A 25,883-nucleotide genomic window follows, 5' to 3' on the forward strand; every position below is an offset into this window, starting at 1 on the left:
ATAATTTTGCATCTGATTCTGTCCTATTCAATCTTAAACATGAGATCCCCAACTGTTTTTTTAATGCCGAGGTCTTATCATTACAGCAAATGAAAAATAAATCATAATTCTCAGTTTTCTTTAATCACAATGCTTTAAAATCCCCACTTTAAAGAGTTAATATGCTGCATCTTACAATTAGTCTCTGTCTTACATGGCTGTCGGTTACAATTTCTAAAACTGCAGTGTAATTAAAAATAACCAGGCTACCTTTATTAAACTATTGCTATAAAGGGGAAAAAAGCAGATAAATTATGTGGACCTTGACTTGATACAGTGACGATCCCGTAAGCCACAACGGACCCAAAAGGCTTTTAATTCTGAATGCTATGATATTTACCCATACCCGGCCACTGCTTATTGGACACCTCCAAAATAATAAAACAAGTCAGTCCTTGACCTGCCTGCATCTTGCCTGTTCTTTTACTTCGTTCACTATTTTCACCTCGTCACAGTCTAACTAACTGACCTGTATTCATTGTGATCCTTGTCAGGACACCGAGTTATAAAAGTAGCCTCAAAAAACAGCTTAAACCCGCAAAAGCCACACGTGCCAACACTGTGTTCAATTACATTATTATTATTATTAGATTTTTTTTCTTTCGTGGTGCCTCTACAAATCACAAAATGCTTATGTCAATATTATGTTGGTCTTGTAAGACTCAACTGGTATCCCTGCCCTGCAGACGTATTGTGACGTGTATTTATATGACAGTCGCCCGAGCTACACTTGGATTTTTTTTTTCTAGTTGCTGGTGTTTGTTCCTGCTATGTGGCCTTTGCTACAATAATAAAGCACATAAAAAAACACATACAAAATGTACATGTGTGACACACAGAATCCTTAGCCTAATATTGAATATATTAGACTATTTCCTTATTTTTAATTAGACTAGGGGGCTTTGCCCCCTGCTTGCTTCGCTCGCCAACCCCTGTGTTTGGTTAATCGGATATACAATTTTTTTTTCTTTGAAATTGTTTCAATTTCATTATTTGCACTTTTACTTTATAGCTTCATTAAAAACAATATTTGGAATTACATTTTCTTCAAGATCGCATCGAATTTTGATTCCGTTTTTGGAGACGCATTGTGACAACGCAACGTATAACTTCCCGTGAGTGAATATTGTTTCTGTTTCTCTAATAAATAATCCGACTTTTTCTAAAGCTATTCTCACGGGAAACTGTAAACATTTTAATACGAATGGCATATCAATATCTCCTTTGGTGTCTAATGTTATTCGCGGGAATATATACATTACCTTTCTTGTCGCCCGTTTCACGCTTCTCCGTGATCATAAATATACACCTGACCGAATTGTGTTTTCTTTGAAATTCAACTTGTTATTGCTTTAACTGTTGCGGGACCACAGATTCTCATAGCGTATGGTCCATTATTGTGTAAAGCTACGTTTTGTGCATTGAATGATGCGAAGGCGAAAAGACTTTGTTTTCTGCTCTTTGCCTTTTATTTATGACCTCGTTTTGTCCTGCTATTTTTTCAATTACACCTAGTCCTGATGATTAATTTCCTTTTGTCAATAATAAAGTGACACAAAAGTTTTACTTGAACAATCGCCGACTTCGTAACCCCAAAGACAACTTTCTAGCACCCTCTCCAACCCATCATCCTCCGGACCCCCCTTACCGCATCAACCAATACCCCGCTATCAGCCTTCTGTGCTGTATGCCGCCCTCCCTCAAATGGACCTAACAGTCACTTAAAACAAAAAAGGCTTCAACCTGGCTAGGATGCTACAATACTTTCGAATTTTACTGCTTTCATACTCTTTACCTTTCTTTGCATGTGTATTGCGCCATCTTTTTTTTTTTTTGAGCCTTTCGAATTCCACTGCTTTTATAATCTCTTATATGCCTTTTTTTTCTCACCAACACTTTTGGGCCTCTTTTTTTCTGTACTGCTCTTTCTTCTTTGCTTAGTCGTTGATGTTTCATCTAGAACGTATTGTCCTTATATGCTTTATATGTGCTGAGAGCACAGGATCTGTGTGTGCTACGTGCCTTTACACAACTGAGAGTTTTGCTGGCAGTGCTCTTATTTGATATTGTTTGCCTCTTGTGGGTCTTTTAAGTGTCTTCCGAGATGATCACGTCTTGTCGCCCTGCTTTTCCTTTCCAGGATTTTTACTTATAATAGAGAGATCATTCAAACCTTATTTCTTGGCTAATTTAACAGCCTTATTTTGGACTGGGGGTTTTACAGCTCCACACACCTCTGTCTTTTGTTTTTTGGTATTAATACTTTACCCTATTTTGTTGGGCCTGTGCGGGCAAGAATCCTGCATCTAGAATTTGGGATGTGGCTCATTTTCCACAATATGTCTTATTTGAAGCCTGAAGCCAATTCCTAGATACACATATTAGAGTTTTAGGGAACCCAAAACATTACAATTCTGTTGCATTGACCACATAGGTGCAAATGACACACACACAAATCATACACCCCCAAAACAGATGTGCAAACTGTGTGGTAACCACTATCTTGAAAACATAAAAACCATCCATATTGCACATACATGTAAATGTCTGCTCAACTATGTGTGCACTCTTAAGAAAAGTTGTAGTTACTCTGACATTAGTTCAGAATCAAGTGATGTCAACTGAAGTATCTACCGCAAAATAAATGTGAAGGTCTTTAGAGCCAATTCACCTAAAATTTGCAGTGATGAATCTGATTATACAACTTTATTTAAAATAAGATTCCCAACAGCACAACAAAATAAAATCTATCATTCAGTCAGACTAGATGCAAAAATGCATTCAGGTATTCTACACATTATTTTTAACATATATCTGAATGAATTACTACTGGTTTAAATACACTTACTGTCGCAAATAATATTTGGTCTTGATTTTTCATTTATCCTGTTACTTGTTATTACACAACAGTAAAGACATAGACATAGAACTACATAGACTGATAAGGGAAAGAAGGGTTACAGTTATTGACAATCTTCTCTGAATATTATTTTAAAAAAACAAACGCATAATAAGAAAAAAATAAAAAAAAAAGAGTATCACACAAAACACAGTACACTAAAATTCAGAACAGTGCTAATATGAACACAATACATTATCAAGTCAAACCAAACTCAGAGAAAGAAGGCAAAATTTAAAATCATCTAAAATATACCGGCCTCAGTGGTTTAAGGTTAGGGATGATAAAACTAACACAAAAATTATTTTATAGAGTTGGAAGTGATATAGACGCTGGGTTGAAGTATGACATCTATGTTATATACTGTTATTTATTATGTTAATTGAAACCAAAATCATATAGCCCATGCTTCCTCCAGAAACCACTGATGAAAACAAGAAATTTAATGTATACAGTACACCCTCAAAATTTGCAAGGGTTACGGTTTAAGAGCACCCGCGAATTGTGAAAAAATTTGGATGTGGTTAAAAAAAATGCCTATTTCTATAGTTTAAACCCTAAATATGCCCCCAAAACACTTTAATTTAATTTCAAGCTCAGCTTAATACATTACCTAAAAAAAAGAATGTAAAGGTAAACCCATATACTGCACAGTTCTGTACTGCTATGTCTCCCGCAGTGCTAGAATGTAAAATACAGATGTTACCGCTATATGTACTGTAATTCACGCAAGCGCGTTTTCATTGCCAGAAGCCGTAGAAGGTGCAGGGCCTTTCGGGGGCATCTTGGGGCTTTAGCTATTCACAAAGAAAAAGTTACATTTTAATGGAACACTTTTTTCATGCAAAGAGCATCACAATTACTGCAACACTGATCATTTTACACACTGCTAATGAATTGTAAAAACTATTTTAAAAACTACTGGAACAATATGTACAAGGTAAAACTGACGCCATGGATGAAATCACCAAGCCAACTGCGCTTGAACTTGCTGCACGCAAGCACAGAGAGGTAAGCGCTGATGCTGGCAGGCTATAGTCAAGCGGATTAATCCCAGAGACAGTCAGGCTGCAGTGCTGCAGGATGTCATGCCTGGGTCACAGAATTGCAAAGAATCACAGGGGATTGTAGAGACAGGAACTTTATTCAAATACTTCAAACATGGCTCTTTCAGAAGTAAAACGAGCTCAGTATGCAGTTAGTTATCGATTAAAAGAATAGGCAAACATCATTGGGGAGCACAACGGGAGTGGGACCCATAACAGCAGCAGAGGATGTCTGGGCACGATAGAGAAACAAAGCAATCAGCCAAAAAGGACACATGCTTTTCAGACTTTTAAGTAAACATAGCGTCGCATAAGAAGCATATGATGCAAAAAGGAGCCGCAAGTAAGCCCAGCAAGTAAGGAAGCAATGTGAAAGTAGTCTATCAGCGTTTTTTAAGAGCGTTTTTTTGAAGAACATGCTGTAGTGGTCTGGTGCCGCTAAGATTCACACCATTGAGAATACGGCAATTTATTTATTTTTATGGTGGATATTTCAGGGATGCACCCAGCCTTGGCCGGACCCACACGCACTCACAGAGACAAAAAAAGGCAAACCGGTAATCAAACAGCAAATAAAGAATGTAATGAAAACAAATAAAAACAACGATGCCACCCCGGTTACCCTTATGCCGATTACACATTAAATACAACAAAGCACATACAAAACACACAGAGTAAATCATGAAAAACGTTCTTGAAAAATGGCAACGGATGAAATGTAATGATGAAAATAGATAGTCCAGAGATCCGCACGATGAATGAGAATGTAAAGATAGTTCTACCGCTGGTTCCTGAAAGGGTGAAGACGGGTGGAGGGGTTCAGGAGCGATCCTTTCTTTGCAGGATGGCCATGAATCCACTTACAGTCCTCATGTACACAGGCAGACAGCAGACAATCCAGATGCACGAAACGATCCAGGACAAAACGAATAAGTACAGGTAACCCAACAGAAGGCAGGCAGACAGATAGGAACTTGTAACACAAATTACAAAAACTTTTTTTTTTTGCTTTTGGTCACCAGCCCCCTTTTTAAAAGCAGCGCTGACATCCTTTGACCCCAACAGCCCCAGCACCCTCAGCAGAAGACCAATCAGAGCTACTGCAGGGTCTGCTGGAAGTTGCAGTTTCAAATTCTATTGGCTACTTTCACCATCCCAAGCCGCATTTCTAATACAGTTGCTTCCTGGTCTCTCTACAGTGCACTATTGCTATAATAAAAGTCATAAAAATTGTGGAGGATATTTGCGGTTTCTGCTAACAATTATTAGATAGGTTCTAAGGAAAAATCCGAAATTACGGAGGCCGCAAACTCTGAACCGTGACTTTGCAGAGGTCTACTGTATACATTAAACATATTCACATAGGAAAAATACAAAAGAAATGTTTATAGTGCAATTATCCTGGCCTTCTATTTATATAATCATTCTAGCCACACATCAATTCATTATCCACTACCCAGTTCAGTGACAGACAGCAACAGATCTTATACCAACAGTTCTGTGCACAGCATTCAATTCTTTGGAATATAAAAGGAAAGTTAGAGTACTTTGATTAAAAAAACAGCAGACCCCATGAAAACATAACTCCACATAGACAGTAATTAGTTAGTTTCAAAACCAGTTATCTTGAACAGGGAGACTAACTATAGACCCACCAGTCCACCCTTCCACATAGTTTGTTTAATTTCCATTACAGCTATGACTGGCTATGCACTCTACCAACCTTTCAATCACCAGTAGGTGTGTTCTTGTAATCTGGACAGTTTTTCAGGTTAGTTTACACTTGGTTTTAAGAATTGTCAGCACTGAAAAACAGGACTTTCATATTAATATCCATGCATTTTCTGTCTGCATTTTTAGTCTCACCACCTCCTCAGTGGCAGTTTCACAACACCCAACCAACATCCCCTCACAAACACAGAGTATGGTATGCTCTGTGTTTATCTGTCTGTGACCTCATCCACTCACTATATATTCTGAAGGTTTTACCAGTTTCAAACTGTTTGTTTTTTATACTGCTGCACAACCACAACAAGGTTTATTACATACTTGGAAGAACGAAGGGCTAGATCATTAATAAAAACACTGAATTAACATCACACCATTAATTCAGATTTACCAAATAGTCTTTTTTCTCTAATCAACTAAACCAGTGAAAAACATACAAGGTGAGAATTTATTTAGTTTGTACAAGCAGATACTTAACAGAAACGGTGTCGGATAGATAGATAGATAGATAGATAGATAGATAGATAGATAGATAGATAGATAGATAGATAGATAGATAGATAGATAGATAGATAGATAGATAGATAGATAGATAGATAGATAGATAGATAGATAGATAGATAGATAGATAGATAGATACTTTATTAATTCCAAGGGGATTCATGTGGACTCTCCACTTAAGTCTTGCCGTTTTCTTCTTATATACTGCTTCCCACAGCTCATCTTTGCCTCATCTCTCTTTCCCATTGCTGTTATGCTGACAACACTCAATTTATTCTCTCTTTTCCAACCTCTGCATCTCAGTATGAATCACTTTATATTATCTTCAGTTCTGCCTTTGTAAACCAGTCTTTCAATACATTCCTTTTGACCACTCAATCACCCAAATTTACATGAGGTGAAAGAACATAATAAAGAAGAATAGTTGTGACAATTATTTAAATTTTTAAAATGTGTGCTTCATTTTAAGTGTTTAAAGTATAAATATTCTCGACTGTAATAATTAGTTATTTTTCACTCTCTGATAGAGGTCTATAGAGGGCTAAATCCCTAACAGAATATCAAAAAATCAAAAATAACATCATATTCATAATCATTGACCTTGAAATATTTTAAAACTATACTCTACATGCTTATGTTTGAAATGTGTCATTTTAAACCTCCTAGGAGTGTGCTCTTAGAGGGCTTGAACCACAGGTAAATAATTAATTGTATTTATGTAAAAAATGACTCATCCATTAAATGTTACTCTTTTAGTGAGATTTTTTAACAAGCTAATGATGTAAATGTAAATCTTACAATACAGCAGCAAAACTGAGGCATGTTGAAGGCCAGACAACTCTATTGACAGACCAGAACTGTCATTATCTGAGCAAGATGTTTTCTACACCTACTCTTCATTTTATGTTCAATAATCATTACATGTGGTTTGGCTCATTCGTGTACATGTTAGTTTAATAGTTTAGAGGTACAGTATATTATACATCCATCTGATTTTGACAGTATGACTAATTTACTTTTACTTTTAGTCAACTAAAATCGATTTACCTTTTCTCGACTAAATTTATTTTAATATTAATATTTAAATGACTAAAATGTGACTAAAACTAAAATGCAATTTAGTCCTAAGACTAAAACTAAATCAAAATCTATAGTCAAAATTCATACTGCAATCTATTGCAATTTTTATCTGTAAAGGTATGAGACCATACAATGTTGTTGAAAACGAAGCCTTTCAACAAATGATACAGGTTTTTGAATTACATTATGCTATACCAAACAGCGGTGGTGGACTGGCTCCCTGTCCGGGGTTTGTTTCCTGCCTTGCGCCCTGTGTTGGCTGGGATTGGCTCTGGCAGACCCCCCATGACCCTGTAGTTAGGATATAGCGGGTTGGATAATGGATGGATATACCCAACAGAAAACTAATGTGAAGTGAAGTTATTGTACCCGGGCTTTATGAAGATCTTAAACAAAGCATTGCAATGGCTCTCAGGTCAGCAGAGAGAGTAGCCCTAACTTGAGACAGCTGAACATGCATGGCAGCAGATACCTACGTAGCAATCAGATGTCACTACATTAAAAATTACCTTTGCTAGATGTGTTGCAGACAAGCACAATGCATGCCAGTCACACCAGGAGCAAAGTTGCTGCTTACACGCAGAGCATTTCAGATGACTGGTTGTTGTTCCAAAAGTCTTTCTAGCATTTCCATTGCTCTGTTTCATTGCATAGCCTCATCAATCATAAGTCTGTGTGCTGGTAAATCCAATAAATGTTGCTGCTCTTTAAGCATGTGGCTAGCTTTACTGCTATGGTGGAAAAAGTTTGCAACATGCCTCACCCAGAAAAGCAAGCAGACAATTATTGGAATTTTCAGAGCAGCCTGAGATACCAAAGTGAGTGTAGTGTGTACACAAAACAGCCAACATGATGTAGCTCCTTAAGCTATACTACACAGATCATATTAGCAGCATTATCAGTCTCAATGGCTGGTTCTTTATCTTTTTTGTTCCATTCATCTCATGCTACTACCAACAATCATCAGCACTAGATCCTCATTTTAAAATGTTTCTATTTTGTCGGAGGAGGAACTGTGAGAACACATTTTTGAGACTTGTTAATGCGACTGCTACAAATGAGCAGATATGTTTAACTTGTAGAATTATAGAAAGACACGTCTTCCTGTTGTACCTTGACTAATTTTAACTAATTCAAGATTATTTTAAATGTTCGATAGGAGAATAAATTTGGTTAACAATTTAGTTGAATGGTGTCTACATGGAGATTCATAATGCCTGATTAGGTTATTGAATAAGATACTTATTATAATGAAGCAATATATGATTACTTTATAATATTATTCACAAGATGATACAGATGTTTCATAAAGTATATGCCATTGCCTTCTATTAAAGCAAGGAGCACCCCATAATATGTATGGACTCTGATGTGGCAATATATAGGTTAATTTATGGAGAATTTTGAATAAGAGCAGTTCTGTTAAAAAAGGTTTTTTTTTTTTTTAAAGAGCAAAGGTTTTTTGTTCCATATCTTCCAAATACTGATGTTAACTGTTCATTACTAATCAAATATTTCTTCTTAAAGCTCATACCATGCTTATGCATATGTTTTGAAGTCACTATGTAGACTCCCATCAAATAAAGTGTTACTGAAATTTGTTACATTATATTCATGTTCTCTATGTATGGTAATCTCTGAAAAATCCAGCACTTCAAATATATTAGTGCACGCTAATTCAGTCAAGATAAAATTTATATAAAATTGGGGCATTGTGAATCGAAATCAAATCGCATCGGGTAATTAGTGCTGATACACAGACCTTTTTTTTTTGAGAAATGGTGAAAATTTTTTTTTAATTACGCCTTGTTTCAGGTACAGTTACAGAAATTAAACAATATTACAGCTTGTAATTATGACATGGCATATTATTTTCTTTTATGCCATATGTTTTTGTACATATTTATTAAAATATGTATTTTAAGGGAATTTTATTGATTTTGGTATTTTTATGGTCACTGAACAATAAGCCTACAGAATTTCATTTTGTTAACAAAATATGAACAGTCAACACCTATTGTGTAAAGTTTAATTATACAAAAAATATACTTTGATATAGGTCATATGCGTCTGGTTATGCAGGAGGTCAGTGTAAAAAGTTGTAAAAGGATAAACATGATAACACTGAATCGGTGATCGGTATCGGTCTTCAAAATAAAACTCTTATTGCAGCATCCCTAGAACTTCAGCCGTTGAGTCTAATCTTATGTGCGGTTTTTCTCGTAACTGAACCAGAAGACGTCACGCAAAAAAGAAAATGATTTCAAAGCGTTCTTGTCTAATTGTTATGCAGACAATAAATGTAAATGCTTATAAACTACACCATAAAACAAGGACTAGCTAGTGTCAGATAGCTAGTTACATAGTGCTGCTGTCTCATAGTTCCAGGAGGCACCAAACTGGCCCAAGTGTGAATGAATGAAAATTTGTGAAAATGTGCCCAGCATTGGATTGCCATGCCATCCCATCCCATCCTGGGTTGGTCCTGACACACACGTCATGTTTGCAGTAACTGACCTCCTGACACGCGCGTCACGACTGCACTAATTGACCCTGCGAACACCTTTAGCCTCAAAGGTTGGATTAAACTGGTTTGAAAATGGATGCCTAATTTGTGTTAGGTGCACATACAGTAAAATGAAAAAAAGTACTCTTAAAAAAGAAAAACAAACTCTCGGCCTTTAAGTTCGTCGTTATACTTACATATTCTTTGTGATATTTAAACCGTTGTAGATCTTACCTGCGTTGTATACTGAAAAGATAATCGGGTTCCAGCAGCATACTAGTTCTGTGAACAAATGCAATATCCTAATATAACACAACACCCACGATAATAAAATATCAGACTTCGGTGCTCCTCGGTAACTCGGACATCTTCAGACACCACTTTTAAGTGTTGTTGAAGTACAACAAATTAATTTAGGTGCTTTTCAACTCTGTCTCATCTCGTATCTCCCGCCCTCTCCCCTTTTCTCCCTCTCCGGCAGCATGCCTGTAATGTTTGTACACAGAGTTGTAAAGAGAGCCTTCCCTCCTTTGTGTGTGATTGGCTGCGACCGAGGAGGCTGCTGGGATAGCCCTCTGGCAGCCATCTTTCAATTGTGTTTTTTAGCCAAGCCGTCTGAGTCTTGCTTGCAGAGAGCGTTTAAAGAGGTAAGTTTGTAAAAGGAAAAATAGCGAAAGTAGCCGTTTTGGAAAGATAAAATTCGTTACGAAAGCTCTGGTGAGTTTCTCGGCGTAGTTTGGTAAAGAAGAAAAGTCGCGCTGCGAACTTTTAAGAGGGTTTCCAACAGGAAAAGGTGCCCAACGAAACCAGTGGCTTTCGTTCTTGTCTCGCAGCTAGGAGCTGCCTTTTTTACCCTGCTGATTTTGAGAGGGGACCGACATTCTCGTCGATGATTTTATACCTAAATTTGGGCTATCATGGTGCCAAAGTGGTGTCAAAAGAAAGGAGAGGTTATGGTTTTGCTAAACGTGCTATGGGATTGATGTTTTGTAACGAATAATTGGGGTAAAATGGATTGGCAATTTGCAGGGCCCCGAATACGTTTAATTATTGCTTCTCTCTTGCTGGTTTAGACCTTCACCATTTTGTCTTTTTCTTGTCTGTCCATCGACCATGTTTTTTTAACCGTTTTTCATTCTGTACGTCGAGAAGAATATAAGTAATATATGTATTTTTTCTGGTTCTGTATTTGAGAGCTCGAAATATAATTTGTGATGCGAAGTTTTATTGTGTGAGCTTTTAAAGCTTTACTGCATTATTCTTTTTGTATATTCTTCGTCCTACTGGCGCTTATTTTGCTTACCAGCGCGAGGCGCTTTGGAGCAAAGTAAAATCAAAAGTGAGGAAACCCGAAAGGCGGTCGCGAGTTTTCAGAATTACAAAGAAAGTGATTCCTTTTTTATTTTCACCCAGTTGGGGTATTTTTTAATTAATATTTTACGAGTGAAGCGCTATTGGATTAATGCTGTCATCAAATGAAAAATAAGTACTATGATAAATGTAAAGGTTTTTGCAGATGTTTCTACAACAGCAAATGTGTTATGTACGGCTTTAAAGTGTTTATTATAATAATGTTGGAATCAATTAATCTGTAGCCCAAACCAGACCCCGACTTTCTGGTTTGCCTCCTTCGGCAGCATAAATCTCAGTTTTGGATTGTCAAGTCTATTTTGCAACTGTTGAAAAACTTTCATTACATTTCATATTTTCGTCTGTTGACTTTATTTTATGATGTTATAGCATATGGTGGTAAGATTGGCTGAATTAATGTGTGTATTGAATCGTTTAGTTAATCAGTTAGTGACTGCATTGTATTAGAAATAAGTGAGTGCCCAGCTCGTCAAGTGTGTGTGTGTGTGTGTGTGTGTGTGAAAATATTGAAAGAGTGATATGCAGGAAAACATGTTCGGAAACTCGATCCTGTGTAATGTGGAGTTTTTCGTCTGGTGTTCGGTTTCCTCCGATATGCATAAGACGCGAATCTGTGTTTATCAGCCGAAAATGACCCGGTGCTTGTATGGTATATCCCGCGTGGGACTGCTGTCCCAATTCACCGTTTCTTTCTATAGTGGACTTAACAGCTGCCGGGATAAGCTCGGGCCTCGAGAATTGAAACAAGCGGGTTTAGAAGGTGAATGGGCGGAGAAATGCAAAACACACATGATACATTAAGTTCAGGTATTTCAGTAAAGGTGACACTTTATATTTTCATGATAAACTTTCTCATCATTTGCATTTTTGTGTTGATTTTCTTTGCAGTTGACTAGTTGAAATTCAGAAACGTGCCCATGTATGGGTTTATTAACAGCGTATATTTATTTTTTTTTTAAAGGTGAGAGAGACTGGTAAGAAAAAATGGCCCGTACTAAGCAAACTGCCCGTAAGTCCACTGGTGGGAAGGCTCCCAGGAAACAGCTGGCAACCAAGGCTGCCCGCAAAAGTGCCCCTTCTACTGGTGGAGTTAAGAAGCCTCATCGTTACAGGTCAGTGGCAGTCAATTCTTTCTCACGTTGGCATATTTTTTTAGTGTGGACATGGAGTTTGCTATATTGAGTTCATGAGAATAGCAGGCATCACATGAACAAGTGTGTGATGTGTGAAATTTCATCATATTTCTAGAGTTGACCTTTTCTGTTTTATATAAGTGTGTTGGCTTTTGGAAACAGACCATTGGCGTTTTTGAAGTTTAGTAAAGTGATGCTGGTTTGTGTTCCAGTAGATCTTTTAGTTAGATGCTTATTTATCTTAAGGATTGAAATCCTGGTTGAGGCTTTTCTGTTTCACAAATTTTGGATGGGTTCCCTGCATGTCACTTCTTTTGTGAGCTACTGCATCTTCAGGTTTACTTCATTTTCCATTTTCACCTGTGTTTTGGTAAAAGAGTTTGTTGTACATTTCCACTCATTTATAAAAGGTACACCTTTTGAACTATCAATGTTTAAGCAAGTGGATTTTTAGACAGAACGTTTGTTACAATGTTGAAATTGTTCCAGAAATATAGAAAATCCACAACATGCCAATTCTCGTCCAGGCGATAACTTCCAAATAGTTGTGTCCCTTTGACTGTAATGAGGAAAATGTTTAAAGTTGGGGAAATAGCTGAATTGTATTTAAACCAAAATAGAAAAGTGTTAACACCAAAGTTTGACCCCCAAGCACAATGAAAATGGTCAGCAACTCTAGATGTATTTTCTAACTCCCATCAATAAAAGAAAAATGTAATATTTAACCGTGCGGACTGTGCAGCTGGCTTCTTAAACACACAAAGAAGCCGTGGACACTTACTTACAGTGTTTATTTTACTAATTGTTTTGTCTGGAGAAACAAACGTTTTGGTCATGAGGAAACAAACCATTCAAGGACTTACATTAACACTTACACTAATTAACACTCCATGTACATTTTTGTTACCTACCCCTTGTTGTTTGCAGGTATGGCTGATAAAAAGTTATTTTATTGTTTTTATGGGGGGAGAAGGAATCAATTGGGGATTGATGCTGAACAACATCAAACAATATCAAAAGTTTCAATGCAAAAATCTCAAATTACTCGTTCTGTATAGTCTGCCTATCAGGTATCAAGATGTATGCTCCAAAAGTGTGTTTTAGCTGAAGTTTGGTTGAATAAATCGCATCTGGAAAATTTCTTCTATGTAATGGGAGTGTGTGAAAATAATGAGCTTTGAAATGAACCACATCCCCTTTCAGTTTTATTGATCATTGTGCCACAAATCAGCTGTTTCTAAAACTGCAGCAGTGAATTGATCTATCATTTGTTAACATAATGCAAGGCATTTTTTAATATCTAGTATTGCTGTTGCTGATTTTTCTCTGCAGTTATTGATATCGCATAAAGAAGATGGTAGTCAGTGATTGAGCTCTTTACTGGGCAGGACTGACCAGTGAATTGGGGGTCGGGGATGTTCAGTTTAAAACTTGATTCTTGTTTCGGCATGTTCCACTTTCATTCACAAGGGGTTTTTCCAGAAATGGTATTTAACAATATTTTAGTGAAAATGCATATGTTTGGGGTATTGAGAGCATCTGGACTAGTGACATTTAAAGTATGCAACACAAGTAATTTGAGGTTTTTTTTTTCTCCCCCATGCCCTTTTTTATATTGACTACTTTATTTCAGTGTTTGTCCTCATTGATGCTAGTTAGTAATTTTGTTAGATCACTGGGTAAGTAACAGGTCAAAAAATGCCTGGGTATAATTTTTCCTTTAAGGTATAGTGACATATCTTAACACATTGATACTGCATCGTAAATGCAACAAGACTAAAGGGAAAGGACCAATTACTGTAGTTTTTAGAATAATTGTTATTGGGCTTTAGGGAAAAAAATCTAATCCAGTCCTTTGTGGGTACTGATGGAAAAAGTAGTGTCACTACTGTGGAGTCATTGCTTAAAAGTGACAGTCGTTAGGTTTATTGTCTTACAGCCTTATATTTATCAGAAAACCAGTACAAACAGAATGTGGTAGGTTTTCTTTCTACACATGGAGTGATACTAATAATGGAAGTAAACAAGTCCTCTTTCCTGTCCCATACTTTTATTGGACAGTACTATGCATTTGCTACCCACATCAGAATCAAAAGCCAACTAGTGGATTAGAGAGATTACAAACAATGTGAGCTAATTCACTCAGTGTACTAAAGTAGTGTGGCAGTATAATCTTAAAACCCTACAATTGATTTTTTTTTCTAGATAAGGGCTAAAACTCAATGTTACATTGTCAAGAAGGACATTAGCATGATGGAGTGTTCCTAGAGTTAGTTAGGTTTTATTTTCATTATTTTTGCCACACAGAAGTGTAGAGGGTGTTTGTGGCCTTAATACACCACATGGTTCATGATTACTTTTATCTATCTATTTTTCTTTCCACAATAGGGCCAAATGGCACTTTAGGTTAACTGAGAAATCTTGTTCAGCTTTTGCTTACTGAGTTAGCTTATTTATTTACATTGGTTAACATTGATGCTTTTTTATAAAGTCTTACACTTTAGTTTAAGATATTGTGCAGAGTATTTTAATCTGGAATTAGATGTCATCAGTATTTTTATAAAGACTGCAAAGGGTCAAACCTCTGTGTTTACATTAAGAATGACTTAACAGTAGCTGTGATGTTAATGGTCAAATACATGGAGAGATGCATAATTTGTTTCATGCGAGTAGAGTAATCTTACAACTTATGTACAATACCCATAAATATTAAAGTTGAATGGGTGGCACAGTGGGTAGCGCTGCTGCCTTGCAGTTAGGAGACCCGGGTTCGCTTCCCGGGTCCACCCTGCATGGAGTTAGCATGTTCTCCCCGTGTCTGCATGAGTTTCCTCCCATAGTTCAAAGCATTGACGATTCTAAATTGTCCCGTGTGTGTGTGTGTGTGTGTGTGTGTGTGCGCGCGCGCGCGCGCTGGAGCCCTGCTCGGGGTTTGTTTCCTGCCTTGCGCCGTGTGTTGGCTGGGATTGGCTTCAGCAGACCACACCGTGATCCTGTAGTTAGGATATAGCGGTTTGGATAATGGATGGATGGATGGATGAAAGTAGAATATTAAATTGTTGGAATTAAGTACAACACTATAATGTGCTGCAAGATTTTATACAAGGTAGTGAATGAGAGCATATATTACTGAGGGAATTTATTTTGCCGGTTTTATTTTATTAGGCCAGGTACAGTAGCCCTTCGTGAAATAAGACGTTACCAGAAGTCCACTGAGCTGCTTATTCGCAAGCTTCCTTTCCAGCGCCTGGTGCGTGAAATTGCCCAAGATTTCAAGACTGATTTGCGCTTCCAGAGTGCAGCTATTGGAGCTTTACAGGTAAGTTAAAGCAGAAGTTTTTAGTTGAGTAGATTAAGTGACCTGCCTTTTTTTTTTTTTTTCTTTTTCCTTCTCCTCTTCCTCTTGCATAATATAAAGTGGGTACTCCATTACAGCTCTGGAGGTCCGCAGTGGCTGCAGGTTTTCATTCTAAATAGTTTCTTAATTAGAAACCTGGCCTGACAGATAGTGAATCTGGATATTTAGTTATATGGCAGTGAATCTGAGTATTTAGTTGTATGGTGCTACTATTTTCATTCTTCCAAAACAAAAAAAAAGTATTTTTTGTTTTCTGATATATTTATCCATGTTTTGTGTTCCTTCCAGCTCGCTTATTTCAAAATATTTTATTAACCCAAATACCTCCATGATGCATGTACACAATTTTAAATGGAAGCACGTTAGCTGGATAGCTTATGGCTCATTTTAAGAAAACAGACAGCAGAATTTAAATGCAGCAGTTTAAAACCAAAATAGGAAGTTAAGGGTTCTGAATTGTAATAGTTTTAGTTAACTTTATTAAGTCAACCCCCCCATCTCCCATAAAATTGCTTAATTGTTAAGTAAACAGGTTCTAATTAAGAAACTTGTTAAAGCCAAAACCTTCAGCCACTGTGTATCTCCAGGATTATAATTGATTGTCCCTGGTTTAAAGTTTTGATAAGTTAGTATAAATAACTGAAACATGACTAACCTGTACTGTAGATTTTAGCTGTTTAAAATAAAAATTTCATATTGTCAAATCCTAGAAATTTAGTTTTTATCAAAATGTTGACATTTTTGCTGAACTTAAGTTTTAACATTATTCTAGATTGTTAATGTAAACAAATGGTTAATGGTCTGTTTTCATACACTCATCTGTTGTACCTTTGGACATTTATATTCATATTGGCACTTAAATATGCTTAGCAGTAAAGCATATTCTATTTGAGTATTGGTTTTTCTTCAGCTGGTATGATTGTGCTTTCTATTTAATACTGTAACCAGTTAATATTAAATGTGTGCATTTATTTTTGATCTAAAATTAATTTAAGAACCTTCATTATTTCAAAAAGTAATTTTTATTTTTACTCTTCACAGGAAGCAAGTGAGGCATATCTGGTTGGCCTGTTTGAAGACACTAATCTGTGTGCTATTCATGCCAAACGTGTCACAATCATGCCAAAAGACATCCAGCTAGCTCGCCGTATCCGTGGAGAGCGTGCCTGAGCTTTCAACTATTATGTAAAACCTTGGCATACTCAAATACACACAAAAATCTATTCTTCCTGTTACTTCGTAGTGATGAATGTTAGACTTATTTCCACGGGGAAATTTTCAAGTGGTATTTGAAAAGTATAAGATAATGGGGGTGGTAATTGACTTTTTTCATTTTCATTTGTGTGTGAATTTTTTTTAATGGAAATACTCAATCAAAGCATTACAAGTTGCCGAAAACAGTTCTTGTCATCAAAATAGACAAAAATTGAACTTTATAAAAAAAAGAAATATGAAAAAAAAATTTTAATACAGCAAGGTGCATTTTCTGGATTCTACCTGCATTGGCAATTTTTTTAAAGATAGTTATAAATTTTTCTTATTTGTAACTACAGAATGGTGTTTGTAACATTTATATCATGTGTTTAGAATCCATTCATTCACTATACTTTTTCTAACAAAAGTTGTCCTGCATTCAAGTATTTGTTTTAAGTGTTGTTTGTCTGTGCTGTTCCTGTAAGTTTGCTATTAAAATACATTAAATCTACTGTATTGTTTTTTTTAATATGAAATAGTTATAGTCCTGATTGGGTTGTCAAAAGTATCAAAGTATTGATTTCAGTGTGTTATAATTGTTTAAATGTTAATTTTTCACAGTATTGATTCTATAGCCTACATTACACATGCACTTCTGGTTTGCTCTGGCTTTTTGACATTTGAACCTTGGCAACTTCACTTCTGAAAATACTCTGTGCCCAATGGTTATGACAGAATGCAAGATACATGCAAGCATGTATGCAAGATTTGCTACTGCACAATACCAGCTAACAGGGCTTATGCAGCCAATTTAGCCTAACAGTAGAAAAAACCTTTGAGAGTTAAGTATCTTGATTCTATTTTTCGGAAATATTAATCAGTGAGTCTGTAAACATTTGTTTGAAGTAGGCACTTTTCTTTTTCTGTAGGTTAAATGATATTGTAGCAAGTTAAAACTTTTAACACATTAATACATGGTCTGCAATTATTTTTACATGTAAGCCGGTTTATTCTGCACTGTTCATTCTACATTTAACATTCTTTAGCACCTGGAGCTCCGTCTCCATTTATTTATTTTTTTTATACTTGCTGTGAAGTGTGCTGCCGTAGCTTGGGACTATTATGTGCGATTTTTGCAATTTCATCACATATATAATATAAGGCGCTATACCTTGTTAATGCTCAGTTGCATAAACAGTGGTGCTACTCCCATGTACTCATGCACTTGCTACATAGTACAGTAGAGATCGAGTTGTGGATTTGGCAGGCTGCAACTGCTGCTTCACTGATGGGGTTTGTGTGAAAGCAAGAGTGTGATGCATTTTCCTTTAAGCTGTGTAACAGTGCTGCTCAGGACATCAGTTATTGTGAGTTGATTTTTATTTATTTATTTTAAATCCTTGATTCCCTGTTTTGTTGCACTTTTTTCATTGTGTTGGAGAAACGGCTCAATTCAAATCTCAGTGTGAGATTGTGAGTACTGGTAGATGGAAGCAGTAGTTTTTCAGATCGTCTGTAATGTGCATTAAAGTAACGCCAAGGCTGTTGACTAACAGTGTAGTCGATTATTTCTGTGCTTTCACACCTAAAATGTTTTCATTTTAATGCTTATGGAATTGCAATTTTTGAGTTGCATTATAATAAGCTGTATTAGGTATGAAATGGTATTGAAGTTTGACATTTTGCCATCATAATAACCCTAATGCAATTCCTGATGCAGTTTACAGTATAGTGTTGGTTGGAAGGTTGGTGAGAATTTGAAAAATGCATTTTGTAAAAAGCAACTTGTAAGGGCTCATACTTCACGCTCAGAACGCGTACGCGCCCGCATCATGGCTGCCACGTGTTCCCAGCGTTCATTTCACGCGTCCTCTGAGCATGTCCTCAGAAATTAACGCGACGCGTGCGCGAGTTGCAGTACCAGCAAAAGTCGGGCGCAGTGTGCTAAAAGTCGGAACGTGACGTCAGAGTCTCTGTTTACTATCTACATGTGACAGCAAGCCTCTATGGAGATCCTTCGGGGATCGATGTGCGCACTTTGCTGTTTGATGAATGGCTCAAATACAGCGCTATACAATATGTTGCCGATGTGAAGTTGCAAAAAAAAATAGATGGCACAAAAGATGGTATGTGAGACTTTTAAAATGTATTGTGTCATTTATATATGTCTTTTTTTACTTTTTAATTTTTGCAACTTAACAACAACAACATAATGTATAGCGTTATTTGAGCCACTGAGAATAAAAATAAAGGACACGGTGAAAACGTGTACTTTGTGATTAAAGTGGAAATTTCGGCTTTAATCTCAAATTTCCACTTTAACCTCGTAGTTTACTTTATCATTAAAGCAGACGGTCGCAAACGTCATCCCAGTTTTTAATCACTATGAACTTCTTGGACCTGACAGCAGGTAAAGTAAAACAATAAAAAATAGATGGCACAAAAGATGGTATGTGAGACTTTTAACATGTATCGTGTCATTACGATCGGGAATATGCAACGCTTGAATATAAAAGCACCACGAATGCATCTGTATGTCGGCATTTTGCTTCAGCAGCAGAAAGCAGCAATAGATTGCCAAACAGAACAAATTAAATGTATGATATTCCAACTCTGCACATTTAGAATCTTTAGATTTATACTTGATATCACTTTCATGATGAAATGCATTAAAATGTGTATGTTACATTTTACATATAATTTCGTTTAAATAATGAATACTGTTAAATACACACATGGGGGAATAATTACACACTAGGGGGTGTCACGGTGGCGGAGCGATAGCACTGCTGTCTCGCAGGGAGTTATGTTGCTGCTAACCACAGTGGAAACCACTTAGGTCTATTTCCATTGAGCACAAACATCACTGATGGACCTTAATAACTTTGGAGTTCAACTTGTATCTCTTTGAAATTTGTCCTAAGCTTTTTCTCTACCATTCTCACTATCCCTCTGCCCATTCAGGGTTGATTTTCCTCTTGTTGCATCTAGGGGGGTTAGCCACACTACCATGGACGCATCATAATATTTTCAACTGTTGCCACAGGAATATCAACCTGCTTGGAGATGGTCTTATTGCCTTTATCTTTTATATGCTTGTTTATATTGTTCATTTCTCATCTCCTCAGACAACTCTCTTTGCTTTCTCTGGTCCACGTTCAATGTGGGACACACAATGTTACCAAATTAGCAGAGTGACAACTTTTCTTCCTTTAAATAATTGTATTGGAGACTCATTACTAATTAAAGAAAACGGGCAGTTTGAAAAATCACTCTAATCCAGTCATTTATGATATTTTCTAGAGCAGGGGTGCCCAATGCGTCGACTGCAATTGACTGGTAGATCGCGAAGGTAGTGCAGGTATATCACGTTAACATTTGAAGAAAATTTTTTTTGAATGCAGTCTATCATATATCCTCCCTATGGCATTTGCCACTTGATTGACGTGCAGGGTGGCCAGTCTGAGGTCTCTTTTCTTCTAACACACTGGTCATCCGGCATGCACGATCAAACGTGCAAGCTACTGCAAAACTCCGGCTGTGATCTAGTTAGCCTTCCAATTTATATCGACTAAAGAAGGGATTTTTAAAAAATTGTTTGCGGAGGGTATGGGCTGGATGTGGAATTGGAAGAGGATTTTTTTCTCACAATGTCACAATCGAAGTGCGTTTCTCTGATCTCAATCTATCATTGCTATTCCAAAGAAGGAAAATGTGGAAAGGCACTTTCGAACTGTTCATAAAAACTACGAAACTGATTTCCTTCCGAAAAGCAATCTGAGAAAGGAGAGGGAACTAAAATCGCAGTTAATTGGACAGCCATCATTTTTCACTCAGCTGAATTCAAAAGCTCCTTGACTGCATTATTCGGCTCTACTTATTTATGCGAGTCAGCCTTTTCCCACATGAAGATTATTAAATCCAAATACTGTAGTGACCATAAATGTATTGAATTATTGTGCCATAATGGTTATTCAGTTATGCAAGATACGACAACATATGTATAAAGTATACTATATATATATATATATATATATATATATATATATATATATATATATATATACACACACACACACACAGTGGGTACGGAAAGTATTGACTCCCTTTAATTTTTCTCTGTGTTATTGCAGTCAGGTTGGATGGTAAACGTTGGTGGACAGCCATTTTTAGGTCTCTCCAGAGATGCTCAATTGGGTTTAAGTCAGGGCTCTGGCTGGGCCATTCAAGAACAGTCACAGAGTAGTTGTGAAGCCAGTCCTTCGTTATTTTAGCTGTGTGCTTAAGGTCATTGTCTTGTTGGAAGGTAAACCTTCGGCCCAGTCTGAAGTCCTTAGCACTCTGGAGAAGGTTTTTGTCCAGGATATCCCTGTACTTGGCCGCATTCATCTTTCCCTCGATTGCAACCAGTCATCCTGTCCCTACAGCTGAAAAACACCGCCATGCTTCACTGTGGGGACTGTATTGGACAAGTGATGAGCAGTGTCTGGTTGTCTCCACACATACCGCTTAGAATTAAGGCCAAAAAGTTCTATCTTGGTCTCATCAGACCAGAGAATCTTATTTCTCACCATCTCCGAGTCCTTCAGGTGTCTTTTAGCAAACTCCATGTGGGCTGTCATGTGTCTTGCACTGAGGAGAGGCCTCTGACAGGCCACTCTGCCATAAAGCCCTGACTGGTGGTGGGCTGCAGTGATGATTGACTTTCTACAACTTTCTCCCATCTCCTGACTGCATCTCTGGAGCTCAGCCAAAGTTATCTTTGCGTTCTTCTTTACCTCTCTCACCAAGGCTCTTCTCCCCCGGTAGCTCAGCTTGGCCAGCTCTAGGAAGGGTTCTGGTTGTCCCAAACGTCTTCCATTTAAGGATTATGGAGGCCACTGTGCTCTTGGGAACCTTAAGTGCAGCAGAAGTTTTTTTGTAACCTTGGCCAGATCTGTGCCGTGCCACAATTTTCCTTTGACCTCATGATTTTCATTTGCTTTGACATGCATTGTGAGCTGTATAGACAGGTGTGTGGCTTTCCTAATCAAGTCCAATCAGTATAATCAAACACAGCTGGACTCAAATGAAGGTGATCTCAAGGATGATCAGAAGAAATGGAAAGCACCCGAGTTAAATATGAGTGTCACAGCAAAGGGTCTGAATACTTAGGACCACGTGATATTTCAGTTTTTCTTTTTTAATAAATCTGCAACAATTTCAAAAATTCTTTTTTTTGTCTGTTAATATGGAAATATATATATATATATATATATATATATATATATATATATATATATATATATATATATATAAAAATTATAATGTAGATAGATCATTTCGACCTGGTCATTTTAAAAGTAGATTGCAAGCTGAAAAAGTGTGGGCACCCCTGTTCTAGAGGTTCCAGTAGGATCAGAATTGTATATTGGCATTCAACTTCCTCAATGGACAAATGTTAAACATGAACGATATATTACTGCAGGTTCTGTGTGGGCTCTCAGATGTTCAGTATAGGAGTTGGTGTAAGTTAGAAATGTGTGGAGACCAGTAGCCATGGTGGTCTATGTGTGCCTTGTCTGTCTACACTGTTGCAGCACTCATTACAACTTGCAGATGGAATTATTAAGCTTTAGTTACCTTGTGCCTATGGAGCTTTGTAGTAGATAGCAATTTTAGCTTTTCATTTTCACTCAGTATTGAGACTGTTCTGTATCATTTGCTCTCTCCCTGAAACACCGGCGACCGTTTAAAACGCATGAACTGTGGAAATTGGGGGCAGGTGTTTTAGGAGGAAGCCCTGTGGGTGTAGCTTTTGCAGCTCAGGATTTCATCTCTATTCATGCAAACTTTTAACGGTTTGCCCCAAGACATCTGGCCCCACAAAACTAGTAAGAGATCATCTCCAAGTTTAATAGCATCCCTCATTGGAGCCAAATTTAAATATTTATTTAGTCTTGCAGTTTTTCCATTTTCTTGTACATTTAATAAATTGGGGATGCCTGTGATTTCATGCAGTGAAATTTTACCATTCTATTCAAAAGGATACATTTTAGAACATGTTTATCCAAATGTTCTCCTTCCAAATCTCCTTAATCTTATTTGGTTGGAAGTGGGAGTCCATGCCTTTTGTGGCAAAAGTGTGTACAGTCGCTGTGCATGTCTTTTTTTTAGTTCATTCTGCTCTTATTAACTTCATTTCCCGTTAAGCTTTATATTAAATGCAATGCAACAAAAGGATGTTTACTGATTTGTAAACACTAAAGAAACTGGGTCAATAAAAAATCGTATTCCTAGACTGTAAATGCCCTCACCCAACATCCTTTTAGGCATACCTTGGTGCAGCGTGCAAGTTAAAGTCAAGCATTAGGACTGATGTGAAGCAGTGGATTTAACTGAAGATGTGCAGCTTAGTGTCATCACCATGCAAAGCATTTTACAATTCTTTTTTTCTAATGATGACATGAAGAGGAAAAACACCTGGACCAGCACCCAAGCCTGCGGTATATAGTAACTGCATATAAGAGATGATTGTTATCAAATCTTTACTAAGTACTAAAAAATTGGTAAGTTAAAAAAAAAAGTCAAATTAAGGGTAGTTTCTGACTCAATTTTCATCCCATTTGAAGTCATTAGTTTAAAAAGTGGACCATAAATCCTAATGCTAACTAGAATCAATTCTACAGGGCAAGTAGTTGGCTTAATTTTAGAAGTCAAATGTATAATTTCTTGCTGTCATTTGATATACATTTACCATGATAATAAACTGAAAGTTTGATATTCCCATCCATCTATCTATACTAATAAAAGGCAAAGCCCTCACTGACTGACTCATCATTAATTCTTCAACTTCCTGTGTAGGTAGAAGGCTGAAATTTGGCAGGCTCATTCCTTGCAGCTTACTTATAAAAGTTAGGCAGGTTTCATTTCGAAATTCTACGCGGAAAGGTCATAACGAACCTACTTACGTACATATATACGGCCATAGCCTGCAGCTCGGTCGCCGTGTTTGGCGGAGTTGCGTCCCTCATCATCACGCCTCCCATGTAATTGAGTGCCTGCCCATATAAGGCCGTCAGCAGCAATCCAATAGACACGCTGCCGCTAAATATTCGCGGGTGAAGGACTGTGCTTATGCAAACGAAGATGAGATGGTCAAGGATAGACTAGTGTTTGGCACAAACTCAGCGAAACTGCGAGAGAAACTTTTAAGTGCCCAGTCTTAGCTAACATTAAATAAAGCCATGGACATCGCAAGATCACACGAGATAGCACAAGCACAGCTGAGAACCTTCGATGCATGTACTCCGAGCGGCTCACGTGAACTGACTGTGAATGCAGTATGCAGAGAACAAGCAAAAGCTCCAAAGAGCGCTGAACAAAAAACGCATTACACAATTGAGAAGACAGCAAAAGAATATGAAGCGAGTGACAAGCATATTCATAAGTGCAGCTACTGCGAAAAACAACGCACGGTGTAAACCTTAAGTTTAAGTTCATAGACAAGCTGCCGATAGCGTTTGTCATGCCTACGATGAATACGATATTCACGAGATACAAGTTTAATGAGAAGACACGGTATAAAAGAGACTTTTGATCACTTTGTAACAGTTAAAATTGCTGGTGAAGGACTGTGCTTATGCAAACAAAGATGAGATGGTCAGGGATAGAATAGTGTTTGGCACAAACTCAGCAACAGTGCGAGAGAAACTTTTTTACGTTCATAGATACGCTGCCGTTAAATATTCCCAGGCAAATCCACAACTTAATACCGGAAATGCCTGTTGAACATCTTAGATTCACGAGTACCGATCTGGGTAGTGATCACTTCGATGAATGAAACGTGTTATCTTTACAACGGTTGCTATAAGCATATTCGGTCTGTATATGACAATGGCTGAGCCATTAAATGTCTTAATGCAACTAAATAATTACAACAAAATAGCAGCAAGCCTCTTATTCATGGAAGTAACCCTGCACTTAGCTATAATTTAAGGACAATCAGCAATAGAACAGAAGGGAGCAGCAGGCAATTTTATCATGACATATGTGGTTCCTTGCTGCCCCAGATAATGAGCAGATACCCTGTGGATTATCAAACCCTTTAAAGGACAGCAGGGATTCAAAGTTGCAGGGATAAATGGGACCACTAAACAGAGTGCTAAAAAGTTCTGGCTACACAAGTAATTGTCAGAAGTGTCCAGGAGATAATTCCTTCCTGTCATTTGGTTTTGCTGTTGGTTGGGTGGTAGGTAGAACAAAAGAATTTTGACTGGCAAGAGCAAGAAAGTTTAGAGTAAAAGTATGGGGTGTGATGGATGAGGGGTTTCTAAAAGGTGCCAGTAGCCTGGAATACAAAGCCTGTTACAGTGACAGAGAGGGCTTTGCTTGGTCTTTTTATTTTGTTGTTTCTTTCTCGTAAATAAGTTCATCCCACATCTGCATTTTTATTTTACTATACTAGCTACATTAAACACAGGCCATAGAATAAATGTAAACATTTTTGAATTCTTTTACTTTTATGTGTACCCTCGGTGCCTTTCTTCAGTATATTTGTGTCTCAAACTGTCTTGGCCAGCATGTTCTTTCCCAGTCGCATTCCTGTAAAGTCCTCTTCTCAGCCTCATGATAGGATAGCTCATTTACCTGTGTGTATATGAGGTCCCACAATTCACGCTGCATGTCAGGACAAAAAAACAAGCCATGAGGATGTCTTCGTAGACCTCCATGAAGTAGTACTAGGGTGTTGTACTGTGTTAGCCATTATGAATGTAATAAGTCAAGCAAAATGATACATTTTACTGGCTAACTAAAAAGATTACAGTATGCAAGCTTACAGAGACTGGAATTCCCTGTGTTTATGTAGACACTAGGACAAGAAACAACATTAGAAAACCTTGAAGTGAGACATCTTAAATGTAAAAAATTAATAGACCCCACCATGTTTAAGATTAATTTAGCGAGAGAGGAGAACAATGTATAGTCAAAATTTTTTTATAAGATAACTGTCCAAGAAAGTCTTTTGAAGTTTTTGATGAGTTTTTCC

General features: G+C 37.2%; 1 protein-coding gene across 1 annotated transcript; it reads left to right on the plus strand.

The window, feature by feature from the left end:
- The first annotated feature begins 10,341 nt into the window (after positions 1–10,341).
- LOC120525695 (histone H3.3A) lies at positions 10,342–17,366 on the plus strand. Its single transcript, XM_039748223.1, has 4 exons — positions 10,342–10,446; positions 12,132–12,282; positions 15,469–15,622; positions 16,703–17,366. Exons 2-4 carry the CDS (start codon positions 12,155–12,157, stop codon positions 16,829–16,831), a joined length of 411 nt encoding a protein of 136 aa, XP_039604157.1. The 5' UTR covers positions 10,342–10,446; positions 12,132–12,154; the 3' UTR covers positions 16,832–17,366.
- The last annotated feature ends 8,517 nt before the right edge of the window (positions 17,367–25,883 follow it).

The sequence above is a fragment of the Polypterus senegalus genome, chromosome 3 (genome assembly GCF_016835505.1).
Source record: "Polypterus senegalus isolate Bchr_013 chromosome 3, ASM1683550v1, whole genome shotgun sequence".
NCBI lineage: Eukaryota > Metazoa > Chordata > Cladistia > Polypteriformes > Polypteridae > Polypterus > Polypterus senegalus.